The sequence below is a fragment of the Harpia harpyja genome, chromosome 21 (genome assembly GCF_026419915.1).
Source record: "Harpia harpyja isolate bHarHar1 chromosome 21, bHarHar1 primary haplotype, whole genome shotgun sequence".
NCBI classification, from domain to species: Eukaryota; Metazoa; Chordata; class Aves; order Accipitriformes; family Accipitridae; genus Harpia; species Harpia harpyja.
In genome coordinates this window covers 9,086,560-9,104,877 of record NC_068960.1, presented here as the reverse complement: position 1 = coordinate 9,104,877, position 18,318 = coordinate 9,086,560, and the positions used below count along the sequence as shown (strand labels likewise).

At 39.4% G+C, this 18,318-nt stretch overlaps 1 protein-coding gene across 1 annotated transcript in view; it reads left to right on the top strand.

Moving 5' to 3' along the window:
• The window catches only part of MOSMO (modulator of smoothened), a 33,895-nt gene that overhangs the window by 9,832 nt on the left and 5,745 nt on the right, over nucleotides 1–18,318 (top strand). The window contains exon 2 of the mRNA XM_052773398.1: nucleotides 11,880–12,092. Within this exon, the coding sequence (XP_052629358.1) occupies nucleotides 11,880–12,092 (213 nt within the window). The remainder of the gene's footprint in view (nucleotides 1–11,879; nucleotides 12,093–18,318) is intronic.

The window sequence follows — 18,318 nt, the reverse complement described above, 5'->3', positions numbered from 1 at the left end:
AGCATGTTTCACTTTGTTTTTTAAACCTACACTTAATTCAATTTAAAAACTATGCAACAAGATTGTACAGGAAACCTGAAAAGACTGAATGGCCAAGAATTTCTAATGTGGTCTCGTAAATTCTTTCAGTGGAATATTATTGGGTCACTCAGCAATTACAGGAAGCACCCTGAAGGTTAATACATGAAAAATGGTGAAATAAAGAGAGTAAAGGCTAGAAGTAGTAGTTGCTGTTTTACAAACAGAAGTCTGTTGACTTATGCCCAATGTAATCTGAAGTAAATGCTCTCTGTAAGTATATGTTCAGTAAGATGAAGTTGGCGATAAAGACAGAGCATTTCTTGGCTGTTTATATTGAATCTAAAATTAGAAGGAATTCTGTTTCAGAATGTCAGTATAACAACTGTATAAACATATGTTAACAGATATGCTCTTCAGAGCACTATATAACATCTGATTGCTTTTTAAGAAGAGTCCCACTTGTTCAGAAAGGACTGAGCCCTGCTGTTAAGATAAAGTCGTATTTTATTTCAGTAAAGTGCAAATTTAACTGTTCAGGAGTGGTCTGTCTTCTCTTATTCTAGCCAAAAAAAAGGCTCCAGTCTATTTTTGTAGATGCTGATTTGTGATAAGGGAGAAAGTGTTATCACTGCACAGACAGCACCTGTTAATTGCCTAAATAATTCAGGCTTAAGTTATGCAGGCTTCCAAAACAAGGACTTGCCCTGGTGTCACAGTTTAACCCCAGCCAACAACTAAGCACTGCACAGCCACTTGCTCACTCCCCCCTGGTGGGATGGGGGAGAGAGAATCGGAAGGGTAAAACTGAGAAAACTCATGGGTTGAGATAAAGACAGTTTAATAGGTAAAGCAGAACCAGTGCAGGCAAGCAAAGCAAAACAAGGAATTCATTCACTTCTCCCCATCAGCAGGCAGGTGTTCAGCCATCTCCAGGAAGGCAGGGCTCCATCATGCATAACAGTTACTTGGGAAGACAAACGCCATCGCTCCAAATGTCCCCCCCTTCCTTCTCCTTCCCCCAGCTTTATATGCCGAGCATGACGTCATATGGTCTGGAATATCCCTTGGGTCAGTTTGGGTCAGCTGTCCCGGCTGTGTCCCCTCCCAACTCCTTGTGCCCCCCCAGTCTCCTCGCTGGTGGGGTGGGGTGAGGAGCAGAAAAGGCCTTGGCTCTGTGTGAGCACTGCTCAGCAGTAACTAAAGCATCCCTGTGTTATCAACACTGTTTTCAGCACAAATCCAAAACATAGCCCCATACTAGCTACTGTGAAGAAAATTAACTCTATCCCAGCCAAAACCAGCACACCTAGCAAAAGGGTTAAGAAAACAGAACTTCAGGATAAATCCTGACTGTGCTCCCTGCCTTCCTATTCTTCTTTTAGTGTTTTTGTTGTGATGGGAACTAGTAAATGCTTGAATTTGAGAATTATTACTGAAGAAGAAGGTTGGGTGGTTTGTTTTGGGGGTTTTTTTGGTTTGGTTTGGTTTTGGTTTGTTTTGTTTTTCCAATTTGCCTGAAAAGTTGAAGTTACCTTTTATACTGAGGGGTCTTAAAATATTAATCAGCCAGGAAACTGTGCTGGCTGTCCTTGAGCATGGATTGTATGTAGTTAAGCTATATGTCAGTCTGTCTTTCAGCACATGAAGCGTTACTTATACAGAATAAATTCTTTGTTGGCCCTGTACCTAATCTCTATGTAAAGTGCAGTTTAACCTGTATTGCCAGTTGTTACAAGCATGTCATACACAGCTTTGGCAACAGTTAAAAAGTGCCTTTAGGAATAAAAACTAATGTTCGGTTTTATTCTACTTGAAATATTACTCTAGTTGCAATGAAATACATCTTGGGACATTCAGGTGCCATTCTTCAATTGACAAAGGTGCCTTATGGAATAAAGCATGTCTAATAGATGTAGATAGTATCTTTTATATCCCCACTTAGTAGAGTGGGGGAAACTTGTGTGTCCAAGGAAGGGTTTGCAAGACCAGAAATGTGCTTAATCTTTCCAATTATTCTAGTTGTTCTAAGAAAAGGTATTACTTCTACCTGCAAACTTCCGTTCTCCTGTCCTCATTGCTATAAATACAATCCTGCCATCAGTTACGTGATTTAAAGAAATTGCCACCAGATTGTTAGTATACTTTATTTGCTTTTTAAATATTTTTTTCTTTATTTAGTAGGTCTGCTGTACTTTCTGGCAGTCTGGGCCTAAAATTTGCTCTCAGCAGTGGACCAGGAGAAAGTTAGGCTCAGCTGTAAGAAAGCATTCAAGCACATAAGGTATATTTAGGCTGAGTGTTTGCAGAGCAGACACCTAAAATTTGCAAATATGTTTCTAACCATATAAATGCCAAAATGCATTTCAACACTTCTCTTTTCACCTTACACCACTGGGTGATTCATAAGACCATGGAAGAGCCAGATCAGTGGGTGTCCTTGGAGCATGTCTGACACAAGCCGAGATCAGCGCAAAGCACAACAGTTACAGATGACAGAGGAAGATGATCCTTATTCCTCCTGAATTTCATTTGATAAAATGTACAAGCAATCTTGAGGACATGGCCAGACCCTGAATTTTCTCCCTACCCTTGAACGCCCTTGTCACTAGGCTGGAGAAATAGCTTTAGACTGTAACCAGGAAGGTTGACAGATATTTCATCTTCAGGAATGGAGAACAACAGGATTCTTTACTCGGTGTGATTTGGGGGGTTTGGTGTATCTGTTCTGATCTGCTTGGACATCAGTTTGAAACACAACTGACTTGGTGAAATGGTGCTTTTAGATATGCAGGAGTTAAAAATGGAGAGCTCTGAAGTCCAGTTATTGCCAGCCTGTGAACAGACCACCTTATAAGACACTTATGTGGAAAGTGATCCACTGAACTGTGAAGATCCAGAATTTCTGTGTTCTAGCTGGTTGTGTTGTGTTCATACCATGTGGCAAATTCTGGTGCTGCGATTACTGACCCAGCCTGGTCACCTCGCGTCACTGGCTGCTGTAGATGATGGCCAGCCTCAAAGAGCCTGCATGTCAACCATATGATTGTGAAGTGATTAGTGGACCATTTCTGAGAAGGCTGGGGTAGAGTTGTGTGGTGTATTGGAGGGGGAGGTATCATTTTACAACTCTGTCTGAAGCCAAATATAACTCTGTTAAAAAGAACACAAGCTCATCAGATGTTAAATGGCAGAACAGCTGTAGGTGTCATAGCTTCTGGCTTTCAACTGAACATACAGCATAAAACTGGTGTAGCTGACTAGAAAAATCACTTTTAAATATTGACACTGCCTTTGATCTTTTTTTAGGCAGTGAATTTTGTCAACTTTGAGTAGCTCTATTTTGGTTGGGGGGAAAATGGAAGTAACTATGGATTTTTTGTTTTTTAAGCTAAATGTAAAAAAACCACAAAAAACCAAAAAAAACAAAAAAACCCCCTTAAAACGTTAAGTTTTTTCTTTTTTCCAGGCCCTTGCCACTTCAGAAACTGTAAAGATTCTAGTCACTGACAACATTATCCTATTGTGAAAATGCTTGTAGTGTCAGAAAAACAACCAGAAGGATGCAACTTTAATTACAGATCCTGTTTACCAACATTTAATTAATGCTGTCTTCTGAAATGGAAAAGAATACCTTCAGCATGGGCAGATTTCTTGGCTCTGATACGTGAGAACACACAGAGCCTTTGTTATGTCCTCAGGAGAGCTGTTCCTGCATTGTTGCCTGAGGATAGCTCTTTCAGTGTGTGGTGGTCCATCTTTTTAAAAAAAAAAAAAAAAGAGAGAGAGAACGAAACCCAAATATTAAAAAAACCCATGCCAATACACAAGCAGCATGGCATTGAAACTTGTATGTTGGAATTCAGAAATAAACTTGTTTTTTATTGGTCCAAATGTCTGCAATTTAAACATTGCTTCCAACTTATATATCATAACGATTGTCATCTGTAGTAATAAACTTTTCTAAGTCATAAGGATCTTTCCCAATAGATGGCCTGTGATTTTTTTTTTTTTTTTTTTTTTTCCTCTTTGGGTGTGGAAGGAGGGAGGGATAAGACAGTGCGGTTTTTGTGGAAGGGGGATTTGGTTTGAATTAGGCATGATACAAACACTGAATTGAAAACTTTTGCGAGAACTCAAGCACCAGATGGTCTTCAGCAGCAAGGCAGGCTTTTCTGCTAATATACCACAACTCTTTTAACATTGAGTTTAGACTTAAAAAATGAGAATTCTTCTGTTTAAAAGCCAGTAAGCTTTGGAGTTCTAAAGAGTGCCAAAATGGTACCTCATAAATTAAATTCTCTGGACGTTAGATTGTTAAATAGAATTCAGTTGGTAGGTTCCTCATAGGTAGCGTAAGCTGGGTTTGAAGCTAGGGATGTTACCTAACCTACTGTTGCCAATATGAGTATTTTTAAGAAAGTCACTTAGTTCCTGAAACAAGGAAACACCTTTACATCTCTAGAGCAAGAAGGATGGTGCATTTCAAAGTTGGTTTGAAAGGGAGTGTTCTGATTTCAGAGAAGGGGATAAATGGAGAAGAGAAATAGCAGCTTGTATAATAACATGCTCTATCTTGCAATATTGACTTGAATTGCTCTTAAAAGATGCACTCTAGAGATAGCAAGGACTTTGCAAGTAAACCTAGGTCTTTATTAAAACTGATCTTTTAACATTGTATAAATACTTTTTAGGTGTTTGTTTCATACCAATAAATATGAATTGATCTTGCATCTGGTCTGCTTCACAGTGAGACACTCCAGAGCTTTTCCTCCAGGGTTACAATACCTATTAGATGATTTGAGAGACAAATCGGAGTGAATGCCAAAACCAAGATGTGGCATACAAAGGACAGGAAAGATAATTCATAATCCCTTTGTTTTGAACTCCCTATGTTCTGTGCCTTTGCAGTTAATCCTCTGTTATTCTTTTAAGCCTTCCCCTAGATCATCCTTTAACATTCATAAATCTTACTTTAGTAAGTCTGAACTCGGTTGCCTCTTAATCTACTAACTGAACAACATACTGGAACATCCGCAATAAAAGAATCAATCTGTCGTGCCACATCCTGAATACTGTACTTGCATGGTAACCTCGAAGTTATTTTAGTGACCTAAGTGCTAAAGAGCATCTATTTAAACTACCCCCATCCTTCACAAAAGAAGTAATTATTTATGTAAGAACAGTAACAGATATGGTATTCTCATACTTGATTGGAAACTGGCAGTTGATCCTATCTTATATTTTGATCCTTTTGTATAGCCTGTGTAGTTATTTAGGTATAATCCAGTTATTGTATTGTCCTACAACAGTGACCTAAGAAAAAAAGTGGAGGAAAGGGTGTTCGACTTGATTATGGTTACTTAGCTACAGTTAATTATGTGTATGTGCTATTTTACAAAATGTTCTGATATGACATTATTTGAGGCTGTAAACATTTTTAAATTGCTTTAATGGGTCAATGGCTGAAAATTTAGGTGAGGACTGACTACATTTCCTTTTACAAGGCTATAATTCTGAGCAGCTGTAGATACAAAAAAATTCTATGAGCTATGCCTGTGCGTGTCATTCAGTGCGACCTTACGTACAGAGACCCTGTGATTCTGTTTAACTATTACAACATGGACCATGCCTTTTAGAATCAAGAGGTCTTCCCCAGCATTGTTAATCCTTTTTTCCTCCCCGGTTTTAAAGTGCTTTGCAAACCAGCAGGATACTGTATCTTTTTCCTTTTCACACCAGAGTTGGTACATATCCTGCAAAAGCATAGCTTTTTCCCTAACCTTCTGCATTGCTTACTCTAAGCATGACAAATCCCCTCATAAGAGAGGGTATAGGGCCTGATTTCTGGTTGAGTTTTACCCTGGAATAAGTAGAACTAACTATATGCACCCTGGAGTACCTCCCAGGCTATGGTACGGGAGGATCAGCAGTGTCAGTTCCCTGGATTTTGGGAAAGGCAGAAGGGAGAGTACTCTGTTTCCAAGGAACTAATACCTGGAATTTAGAATTAATAGAAACTTTCCCCAAAACAAAATACATATAAATAAACCTAAGTAAGTCATTCTTTCTTCCCCCTTTGTATAGTAACATCACTTAAAGTGCTCATTGCAGGAAAATAAATTCCATATGTAAGACTGGGAAACATCCCACTTAAACTGCTAAATTCCTTGGATGACTTTGAAAAATTTTCGTCTTGGAAATACCTCCTCCTTGTTTGCTGTTACAGGCAGTTGCATTAAAACTATTCTTACCATGCTCTGTTGTTTGTTCCTCTCGGGAATTCCTTGGTTATGCTTCACTCACTTTGAAAGCGGTCTTCTGTCAGAGAGGCTTGGTTGCAGGCAAGGAGCAGCAGACATGTTAAAGGCAAGGTGGCCGAAGTCAACTTGATGGTTATCCTTAACATTGGTACAGGGAATTAGTCTGCCATGACCAAATCATTGCATTCTCTTTAGACCTTTAAAGTTTCCACTTGGATTTGGTAGCAAGCTACGGCTGTGCACTAGTCAGCTGCAGCCTGTTCCTCCTCTTAGATGGACCTAGACCTTTTTCCATTCAAGTTTATTAATTAGATAGAACTTAGAAACTTTCCAAGAACAACTTCATTTCCTCCTGTCCTTGTCTGTGGCCCAATAATTGTTACAGCGAATGGCTTAACTGAGCTGCCCTTATTTTACATATGTCATTCTCTGGCATGTGACTGTTACCTAACCAGCAGCAATGAATGTTTTAGTGTGCCCAAATAACGTAGCTCCATGCACTGTGCTCATTACTAAAACATAAAATTTATCAGTGTCCTTGCCACATTGGCGGTGCTCTAAGATTTACGTCACCAGCACCTCATTAGGAACCCTGTAAACTGTGCTCTTTGCTTTGCAAAGATGGTTTAACAAGTCCACAGTACACTAAAGAAAAGTATCTTGTTTGAGCAGAAATTGTCTGGCAGTCACAACTGGGGTTTCTAGCAGAACCACGCCATCTCATCAGGACAGCGAGGGAAGGATGGTGGGCGGGCTGTCTGGGAGCGGCTGGAGGTTTTAACCTCCTCACTAGGCATATTGGCCTGTAATATTTATTTAATATTAGTAATAGGCATTTTGCTAAGGATGTGGTTGATACACAGAAGATAAAGTGAGGAAGCTGTTGTCAGGGAATATAAAGGGTTGCAGATGCATTTAAACCCAAGGAATAGCATTTTCTCTTAAACGATGGGAAATAGTAAGGACATTTTCAAGTGGGGACAGTAGTGGAGTGGAGGACAGAGGAGGAGCAGGTACCCCAAGCTGTATGAACAAGAACAGTTCTGGGGATTTGTGTTTTGTATGTTCAGGAGACAGCGTAGCTGCTGAGCTCTGTGACCTTTTAACGTTTGAGCCCCACCTCATTCACTGCATCGTGCTTTTACCATATTAGTTGCTCTTTATGCTATGGTAAGCTCTTCACGGCAGTGGCACCTCTCCTGTGTCCATCTGGCATGCTTGATCCCACGTGTTCTGGCAATCAAATAATAGAAGAACAGCGAACATCTGAATAGCTGCTGTTATGCTACTGCTTTCCAGCTGCGGTATCGCTGTGCCACTTTTAATAATTCAGAAGTGATGGAGAGGTGGGGGAGTGAAAGGGCTGCAGCAATCTTTGTTTCTCTCCATAGCTTGTGATTCCTCCTTGGTGGCTCTGTAGTTACCACGGAAACGGGAGAGGAATGGCACAGCACTGGCGGGGCTGGAGTGGGACTTGTGGGTCGGCTCCGTGGCAGCCGCACATCTGCACAAAGGGGAAAAATGAGGGCTTGCCTTTCTTTGGTTTGGTGCCTTTCCCCCTCTTTCCCTCAATAGTTTTGTGAAACTTAATTGTTAAACAGGTGATGCTCCCAAATGTTGGTGTATTTGTTAAAGAGTCTTTTTATTAGTGATTCTAGTGAAAATATGCAGTGTCAGAAAAAGAGCATTACTGGTGGTCTGGAGGAGTTGGGTGAGGTAGTGTAGCAATATGATCATGAAATCGTTTCACTGGTATAAACTGGAATCTTGGTTATAGTCAGACTGTCACTACTGGAAGGTTGTTTAATGTTTTTGAAATGCACTGGCACTTTAGGGAATAGATTTACTGGAAAAGACTAAGGACCACTTCACTGACATTTACTTAGTGCAGCATTTTCTGTTTTGATCAAGGCTGTATCTCATTTTTAGTAATTAGAAATATATATCCTAATCACCTCTCGCACTAGCTGTACTGACCTGCATAATGCCAGTCTCGGAAGATACAGAGGGAGAGGCATATGAGAGAAAGTGAGCAGCCCCCTGCATCTCCAGGTTGTCGTTACAGCTCCGGATGGCTGTGCAGTGCGGGCATTGGGAGGTGGAGGATGGGCAGGCACGGTTACTCCACTGCACATGTTTTAGGGCTGTATCCATCTTTAAGCTGCCTAATCTACTAGCATTAGCTGTGCTCTTTGTTTTGTACCTGTGTTAGGTGCTTAGATTTTCAGTGATTATGCTGGAATTGTTCTGAGGGAATGACTAAAAACCTCTTTTACTTAGGGATCAGAGTGGAACTTGGTGACTGGCTTGAGATGGACTGCTGGGCTCTCCTCTAACTACAGGCAGAAGGAGACTGTTCGATTCACTATCTATGTCCCTCCTTTCAATGATAGACTAGACAAGGTTAAACACTATTTTCTGGAGCAAGTTTTTGGCAGCTGCCTGGCTACTGTTTGCTTGATTACTTAAGAAGGGGACCAAGACAATAAAATACCATGTAAACCCACTGTTCTTTTGAATTTTGTTGCAAATAAATACTTCTTTTGAAGTCTGCATTCAACAGGAGCTTTGTCACTATGGGAGCAAGCTATGAGGTTCAATTTCCTTCTGCACAGTTTATGTACATAAGTGAGGTACTCCTGTATAGTGAACTTAAACTTGAACTTTAACTAAATACATAAGCACATAATGAGGTTGTTTCTCCCAGTTACCTTTGTGGAACCTTTGGAAATAGTTCACAAACCTTCTTTTGCCCTCCATTTGCCTCCACACAGTTTGCAGACTCAAGGTTCAAAACCTTGAATATCGAGTATATCTACTTCAAATTTGTAGTCCATGAAGCAGAGTTAAGAGAAAATACTAAGTATGTGCTAACAAAAGCTTAACCGTAAAGTAATGTTTGTATTTTTCCCCCCAAATGGCAGATCCTGAAATTTAATTGCTGACACTTCGAAACTCTGATTTAAAAAAAAAAAAAAAAGAGTGGAACAACACACTTGGGCACTGGAAGTGATGTTTAGGAAACCCTGCTCTGAGTAGTTTCTTGCCACCTATCCTTGTGTCTTCAAAAGGGATGGTACCCTGGTACTGGCAACTGAGAGATTTTTGTGCTCTCTTTTTTCATGTTCAGTTGTGGGTTTGTTGGGGGGGGGTTGAGAAAATCAGCCTTTGGACAAGTAGATGCTGACAGCAAAAAAATTGCACTGAAAAATAGCAGTTCAAGATGGAGTTCTCCTCTGTTTCCTTTGGATATGGCACTGCTGGGCTCAGCTTTGGTCCTGTCTGAATCTGACATGTTAAATGTGCTCTTGTTAATTGAAAAATGTCTTCAATATAAATGGCAAATTACATCTGAAAGATGAGTTGTCTCTTTCGAGTACATGCTCATCTATAGCAACTGTTCTTCAGTTTCAGTTAATACACAAAATGGAATGGAGTCCAGCATAGTGGTTCTTATCACTGTTGCTTTTGCCAAAGTTAAAAATGCACTAAATTATTGCCACTGAATTCAGGAGAGGTTTCTGAATTCAGAAAACATCTATTGAGTGTGTGATGTAATTTTTATGAAGTCATTCTTTAGATGAGAATTGCAGTTTAGAAAAAACTGACTTCTACTGTAAGTATAGTAAAACTCTTGTTAAGGCCTAGTCTTGCAGAGTGCTTGAGATTAATTTCCTGTTCTATGATACTGCAGTGAATAGCCTCTTTATCCCCAAACTACAGGAAACTATTTAGTGTTTTGTATGAGGTTCTGCAATGTGTGTGTGTTTCAGGGAGCTTGACTTTTAAGGACACATGCACATCTCCCCTCTGCCCCAGCAGCTGGTGTAAAGTGAAAACATTGCAGGCTACGAAAAAGCAACTGACAAGCAGTTCATGTAAAACTGTGTACTTTACAAGTATGTGAACTGTGCGAGATTGCGTGTGTAATTCTGGCTCAGTTTTGTATAATCCTGGGGCACAGCAACGGTGTGATTGCTGTATATCTGGAGTAGAAAATGCCAATTTTGTTGGGTTTGTAACTGACTCTTTTAAAAAGGATTTTACTTGAGCTTTTAGCTGAAAAGTTATCTCGGATTCTTTCAGTTGATGAATATGTAATTAAAAGGATGTATTTGAATAGGGTTAAAAATTTGTAGTCTAAACAAAGGTTACAGGAATGCTTCAACAGAACTAATTCAGTAATGTTTTTGCTCTTGGTTCTCATCCTCTAGGAGTGTATCAGAAGCACTACATCTAATAAAACATGATATTCTGCGTCCTAATTGCAGAACCTGCGATTCTAAGCTCAGAAGCTGATTCTGGTGGTACTCATTGCTGAGATGTAAGCAGACAGGATCTGAACACTTGCAGAAACTGGCTCCAGGGTGCTAGGATGTGCATGCTAGGACTGGTTACCCTTTTGACTATTGACTTATTGCTTTGTTTCATGCTTTTTTTCGAAAAGAAGCTAAAAAGTATGACACTTGTTTCTCGCTCCAAAAGACGTGCAAAACCTAAGCTTCCAAATCTTACTGTAATTGTTTCTAAGTTGCCCTCTTTTTATTTAAACAGGTCAACTATAACAATATTTACTTACAACAACTTGTGGAGGAAGATGTTGACTCTAGTATTATCCACTGTTGTTTTTATTCCTCATTTAGATGAAGTACAGTTGTGATTATTTAGGAAAACAGTTCAGAAGAAGAGAAAAAATGGAGAAATATAGGATTTAATGTTTAAGAGACACTGGAAGAAACAGATTTTAATCTTGCATGTTAATTTTGGGTTAAAATTTTCCAAACAAAGAGAATTTCACTATTAAAGCTTACTAAAAGCTTCTTTATGAGTCTCAAACCACGGAATTGGATTTTAAATTGGATTTTTTTTTATTTAACAGGAAATACCTAATTTTGTGTAAAACTTTATGGTTCTTGTACCAGTCTTGTCCTTTTTCTAGGATCTTTTTGATAGATCTTTTGTGTAGATATCCCACTTTGTGTGTGTAGTAACTCTTGTTAGCTGTCAAAAGAATTGACCAAGAATTGACCAGTCTCTTGCATAGAGGGACTCTTACAGAGTTACTGTCAAGAAGTGGTTTTTTTTTTTAAATCTTCTTAAGAATCTTGGTATGAATTAAATGTAGTTTCTGCTGCAAGACTTCAAGGATTAAAGCTGTATTTACAGATGACGGAAGAAAGGCATTGGACAATTAAAGGCATTTTAGGGGGCTGCAGCTCATTTTGTTAGATTATAAAAGTATTTCATCTTGCACAGGTGAGGGAGTGATCCTCTGTACATCTCAGCTACCACTTTAGCTGCTATTGGCAGGCTTTATAGGAGTGCTTTATCCCTTTGATTAGACCTTGATTGCCACTCAAGAACCAGATACCGCTTGCAGCCATCTCACTTCAACTTGTGCAAGCGTATGATGAAAGAACATGAAGACAGATGTTTAAAGCATGCCCCCCCCCCCATCCCCTGTGTTTGAAAGGCTTATTAAGGTTCATCAAAGAAAGGATCCCTTAGTTTTGGATGATTCTGAGCTTTGGTTTGCAATTGAGCGCCCCTCAGAGAGGATTTTGAAAGTTTACTTGCCTCTCTGCTGTGTATTTTCAGGTGCTCTCACAGTTGGCCTTGTGCGACAGTGTCAAACCATCCATGGACGTGACAGGACCTGTATTCCTCCACGGCTGCCTCCTGAGTGGGTCACTACGTTATTTTTCATCATTATGGGAATCATTTCACTAACTGTCACATGTGGTTTGCTGGTGGCTTCCCACTGGCGAAGAGAAGCTACTAAATATGCCCGCTGGATAGCTTTCACTGGAAGTAAGTGACCTCAACTACACAGTTGACCTGTATGCAGGATAAACTGGTGGAGTCTAAAATAACAGTACAGTGTTGTCAAGGAGAAGTGCTTAGGACTCTTACTATACAAAACATTCCTTCTCTTTAAATACCATGTCTGAGAGAAAAATAAAATTCTTCAAAAATTAAGGGGTTGATATTTTAAGTGACTATAATTGAGAGGGATTAATAGTCTGTGGGCCCAAGGTAAGCAAAAGGAAGGGCTGACCCCTTTACTTTCCTTGGGCAGGGCTATTAACTGACCTAAGAAAATGAGCAGGGACAGAAGAGGTCAGTCCTGAATTGTGTGTCTGATAGTCTTTCGTACATCCCCACTCCCATATATCCAGGACTTGCTCCTTGCAGAATGGAATGACTGAAATTGCTTCCCCTAGGAAGAGGAGGCATCTGAGACTTACTGCAGTCTGAAATCCATCCCTGCTTCAGGTGTCTCATGAATACCTTATTCAGGGTTGATGCCGGTTCAGTCCTGCTTCATGCTCACAGCGGGTGTTTTATTCAGAATATCTGCATCCTAATTGGCTATGCAGGAGGATTGCCCACTGCAGAGCATCTGCTGTGCTTCACAGCACTGAGACTTTTGCTTCCATAAGTGACCCGCTTTAGCTGAAGGGAGGAGTACTAGTGTTTTTCTGCCTCCCTTGATTCTGCTCAGTATGAGCACCAGCGTAACTACTCACAGCTGAGCCTTGTCTAGCAGCCCTTTGTTTCTGCACAGGGAAACGTATCTTATGGTTACTTCAGTGCAAAAGAAAAACAGTTATAACGAGTAAGGGGAATAACTTTCAAACTTCCTTTTCTTGGTGTGTGTTACAGGCTTAGCCCAACTGTGAAATGGTGCCTTAATGGTGGGGATGACAGCATGAAAAAACTCAAAACCTGAGGGCTTTTAAATTGACTTGAATTATGACATACCACTAAAGGTAGTGTGAACACTAACTAGAAAATGCAAGTTTGTGGTTTACACAGGCATAAATAAGGTTTAATGGAACTCTCTGACAACTAATGATACCTAATACGAATGAGATTTAACCTTGTTTTGGGGAAGGGAATAATACAAAAAAGTGCTCAGCTTCAACAAAGGTACTTCACTGAGGCACTTGTACAATCAAAGCTATCCTTCTGACAACTTTGCTGCACAGCGTATTAAATTAATAGTGCAGCTTTTGCAGACAATGGAGCTATTGAAATGCTGTAGCCATTGTGATTGGCTTTTATTTATTTTCCAGTGAATGATTAAAATAGCAGACATGAGTATTACTGAATATTCCATCCCAACTTTTCCAGCACCCTTGTTTATCTATACATATTTCATGTATATCTAATGTATGCAGGGAGGGTTTAAACTCAAAATGCCATATCAAATTAAGATGCTTACAGTAAGCTGAAGTCAAAGCTATAGGGGAAAGAGGGGTTTTGGAGTACTATATGTTAATAGTTGATACCACAATTTATTTACTGAGGTTTTTCTCTTAATTGAGAGCTTGTATTTTGGGCTTTACATATTTTAATGTTTTTTTAAATATCTCAAATCACCACATCCCTGCATCTTTAGTTTCCTACAACTGTGATGGTTAGTTCAGCCAAAAAATCTGATACCCTAAAGCTGGTTTTTTTCTGTATATTTCTTTAGGCTTGCAACAGGTCCATTATTAGAAGTCTAAATATAGAAGGACATTCTTTTATTTCAGCACTTCCCTTTTTGTTATGAGATGTTTAATAATGAAACATACTAATTTGTTCTTTTGCAAGTCAGAATTATTAATAATGCTATTAAGACATGATCGCTGCGTTGCCAAAATTTTAAAATTCAGTGTCTTTGGTATTCATCTCCAATACATATGACTCTGTGACCTTTGCATTCCTGTTAACGATGATAGGAAATTTTATTGCTTAGCTCACTTGTAAGAAAAATTACTTTTGAAAAAAAGAAGTGAATGGGAGGTAGAGTTCTGCATTTTTCAAAAAGTTGATGAGAATGACTTCCATGGTTCATTGGATGGCAACACAAATGAGTAGCCTATTTGTAGATTAGTATTAGGAAACACGTAGCCAAATGGAATCAGCTTGGAATACCGTGAACAGGCCTTTCCTGTGAAGTGCCAGTGCTGTAAGATGAAAACATGTGTAACTCATTAGAACAGGGTAGGGAAAACTTTGTAGTTGTATTGCATCTCTTCTGCAAGTAATTTCAAGACTCAACGGCCTAGTACAGGCTGTTAGCAGATATTCATTCTTCTCACAGAACTTTCTGAACACAACATAGGACATGCTATCCTAGCCAGGCAGAGAAGTCTGCTGGGCCTGCCGAGGGCAGCTCAGGGACTGGCAGCTCCATTCTCTTAAAATGCAAGGGGTCTAGAGTAAATCATCTAAGGGGAAAGGAGTCCTTTTACTCAGCCCTTTCCTTACAACTCTGACAGCAGCAAGGAGAGCCTGGTAAGAGGTCACTCTTGCCCAGTTCATGCTGGAATTTATATATAAATATATAGCTTATGTTTTTCATGGAATTTTTGCTTGTAATCTTGTCATCTTGGAGGACTCCAGATTTTTTCAACTGTCTACCTATAAATATGAATTATTGCTGAAAGTGGTCTTGTCTATCTTGTTTAGCTAAGGGACGCACGAAGGACAAATGTTTGATCTGTCAATTCTCTTTCCCGTATACAGTTCTAAAGGGGTGCACCCAAGAGAGTATTTACTAGCACAGCGTTTGCAGCCTTTCCCAGCCATTGGTGGTTTTACCGCACAGAAACTTGTTTTTCTGGCTTCTCTGCAAAACAGCTTTGTGGAGGGGATACTTCCCTCCTCCAGGTCATACTGCATAAGTGACAAAAGTCTTCTAAAAGCAAATGTGAAAGTTTTCCTTTGATTTCTGTAGAGAAGAGTCTTCCAAGAATCACAGTATTCCTACTGATGTGATAGTATTGTAACTTTGGGCATACATAGTATCAAAACTATCACTCTTGTTTGAGTCCTGTTAACTGTAGTACCAAATTCATACAATGTAATGGAGAGTAGATTCCATCTTGTTGTTCGTTTGTGCGCTGTCCAGGTCTTTGTGTGCTTCTTCAGTGAATGAGGTATTGCAAACTCATGGGTGTGCCTTGTGTGTTGATAGCAGTCAAAGATCTGATCAGCTATTCCTTTGCATGGTATTATTTACTGGTTGCTCAAGTGTGAGCTAACTGTCTATTACCATCCCAGCTTCTATACCACTTCATCACTAATTATGCCCTGTGACATAGTGGCATAAGTTGGTAGCAAAAAAGTAACCTGGCTTTGGTATTGTTCCTTGTATCTCTGAAACTTCTCCTTTTTTGCTAGCCTGACTTCAAATTTATGTAAACGCCTTGCCTTTTCAGGGTGCTCATTATGCCATCTTCTGGTTTAGAAGATAGGATGTGGTAAACCTATGCTAAATCTCAAACATTGTAATTTCCATGGTCCTTGGGACAGATACTGTTAAGTTCCGTAATTAGAAACAACGTCCAGAGCTTATTCTCTGCGGAGGCAACCTTGGTGGTCTTATGTATATTATATCAATCTTGGCTATTGCAGGAATTCACAGAGCTCCCACAAGATCTGTTTACATCTTATACAGAGTCAGGTCTCTTACCATCTGCTACAACTAGAAAGGGAATTAATTCTGTGTCTGCTGCCACTGAATTGGGTGCTTCTCTGAGATGTATCAAGGGAGGAGATGCTGGACAGAAAAATCATATTTCTACCTTTTTTCCCAGCAGTTACCAGACAGTCTGTTATTCTTTTTGCCAGAGGATTTAAATGCTCATGAGTATAATGGACTTGCTTTTTGGGATGCAAGTAAAAATGGGGCAGGATAATCACATTCTTAACAAACAGTAGCTATCTTGCAAACATCTGTCCCTTGTGTTCCCCAGTGAATAAAGTGCTTCTTGAGTTATTAAAGATTTGTACCAGGTGCTGCTTTCTATGTTATGCATCTCTAAAGAGGCAAGCAGGTATTACAATGAGCCCTCTAAAGACTAGACCATAGCTTTTTCCTTCTTTTAATACTCTGTATCCTGGATTTTTTGAAGTTGTCATTGGATGCTCAAAACAATTTCAAGCTAAAGAATTACAGGAACTCGATCTTTTTTTGACTGCCACCATTCAGAACCAGACTAGAGATGATTGTCTTTTGTTACCTAATTATTTTTGTTATAGAAATTAAGTGTCTTTTCTGCAAATTTTCCTACCCAAGGAAGAATTTTAAATCAAAAGCAAGTACTCTTGAGGGAGAAGTTCTTTATGGGTTGCTGGAAATTCACTGAGTTGATACTACCAGATACAGAGAGTTACATTTGGGCTACAGTTTGTATAAGAAATTCCTATCCTCTAGCTTACAAATCTCCTTCTAAAAGAATGCACACTTAAGTTAAATGAGCACTTCATATATTGGATTTACTCCTTAGTTTCTTCTTTTTTTAAAAATAAATTTATCATGCAGTCTTTTCTTAATCACTTCTCAAACCTTTGCCATAATTCCTTTGCCAGGCTTCCTAATCTGACAGAGACTTTGATGAATCTGGTTTTTATTTGCTATTTCAGACTAAAAATTCAGACCACACTGACAGCCTCACAGCAGAACATGTGCACTGTGTGTATGCACAGTGGAAGAGAAAAGATGGCTGGTTACTTCCGTAGTAAACGTTTGAAATGTGTATGCGCATCAGCATTCTGCGCAGTAGCTGCACAGGCAGAATTTATGTTTTTTTCCTGCTGTGAACTGAGGGAGAGTTGAGGTACCTGCACCCTTCTGTCCTTGGGCAGGAACACAAAGAGACACTGGGCACACACTCTACTTGGCGGTACCATGCCGCTAGCAGGTCTCAGACCTAGGAGCACTGGTACATGTATGTACAACACACCTCAAAGAACAGTGGTTTAGTAGAGAGGGATAAAGATCTATTCTTCAACCATATCCATGAGGCCATCAGAACTTTTCCAGATGTGTAGTTCTTGAATATAATAAAGGAGATTTAATCTTGAAAGTGCAGGTTGTTTTCAGAATCCTAAAGCTATTTCCTGTAAGTGTATTATTGTTAAAATACAACAGAAGTTTTATATGTAACTGGAATGCTTGTCAGGGACAAACTGGATGTAATAGGAAGTGTGCTGAGTTATGATAATGTGACTCGTCCTCATAATATTGTTCAAATTGTTACTAATTGTATGTTGCGTTACTAATCACACATCAGCCACTGTTTTCTGAACCACTCAGGTATAGAGCTTTTCTACGCTTACGCAGATCTGCTCAAGAAACACATACCCAAGCTTTCTCTCCTCAGATGAACCAGGTGTTTGTTAAGATACAATTTAAAAAAAAGGAAGCGTTCTTTAAGGATTAGATTGTGTAGTGTAGAAATACATGGGCCAATAATCATGTAGATTAAAACCTTCTGATTATTTAATGTTTAACGTCTGGTTGCTGGTTCTTTGGTTTTAATAGATGGCCTCACGAGGTAGCACTGAGCAAGAATGTAGTAACTATGCAGCTGCCAGATGTTTTTTGTTTGTGCTCTTTTTATTTCCCTTTAAAAAATAATTCACCGATGCTGTTACATTAAAAGTGAGACACGAGCTCCCGCTAGTGGAACATTAGGGTTTTTTCCTGCTCAGTATTGTCAGCTGAAAGAAAGGCTGATCCTAGTGGTAGCTGCTCTTCACTCAAGGTGTTGTAAAAGCTGCTTCGTGTGTTTGGGAAAACAAGGAGCAGCTGATGTTCTGATATGGATTGAGGTTTATGAAACTGTCGTTTTTAATTTAAGCCCAAGTCCTGCTTGGACACTTTTTGAATTCAGATTCATTGTGCCCATAACTAGTCTCTTCTATAGAACATGAATGTGTTTTCCTCAAAGCTGAGACCTGTGCTATGCAAATCATAAGCTTTTAGCATTAAGATATAAAATATGTGATAAACTATTTGTCTGGGATAAACATGGAGTCTATTTTAAAAAAAAAGTTTTTAGTATGGGCATGTGACACTGTAGCTGGATAAACTGGAGCATGTGTATTTAGTCAGGAAGAGCCGTAGTGAAGTTACATTAAAAAATATTGAGGCTGTTCCAGCTCACCTTTTCTTCATTCTGACAGACTAGAGACTTTGTCCTGGTAAGGCCAAAGGGGACAGGTGAGCTCCTGAATTTGTTTAATGTACCTTTGG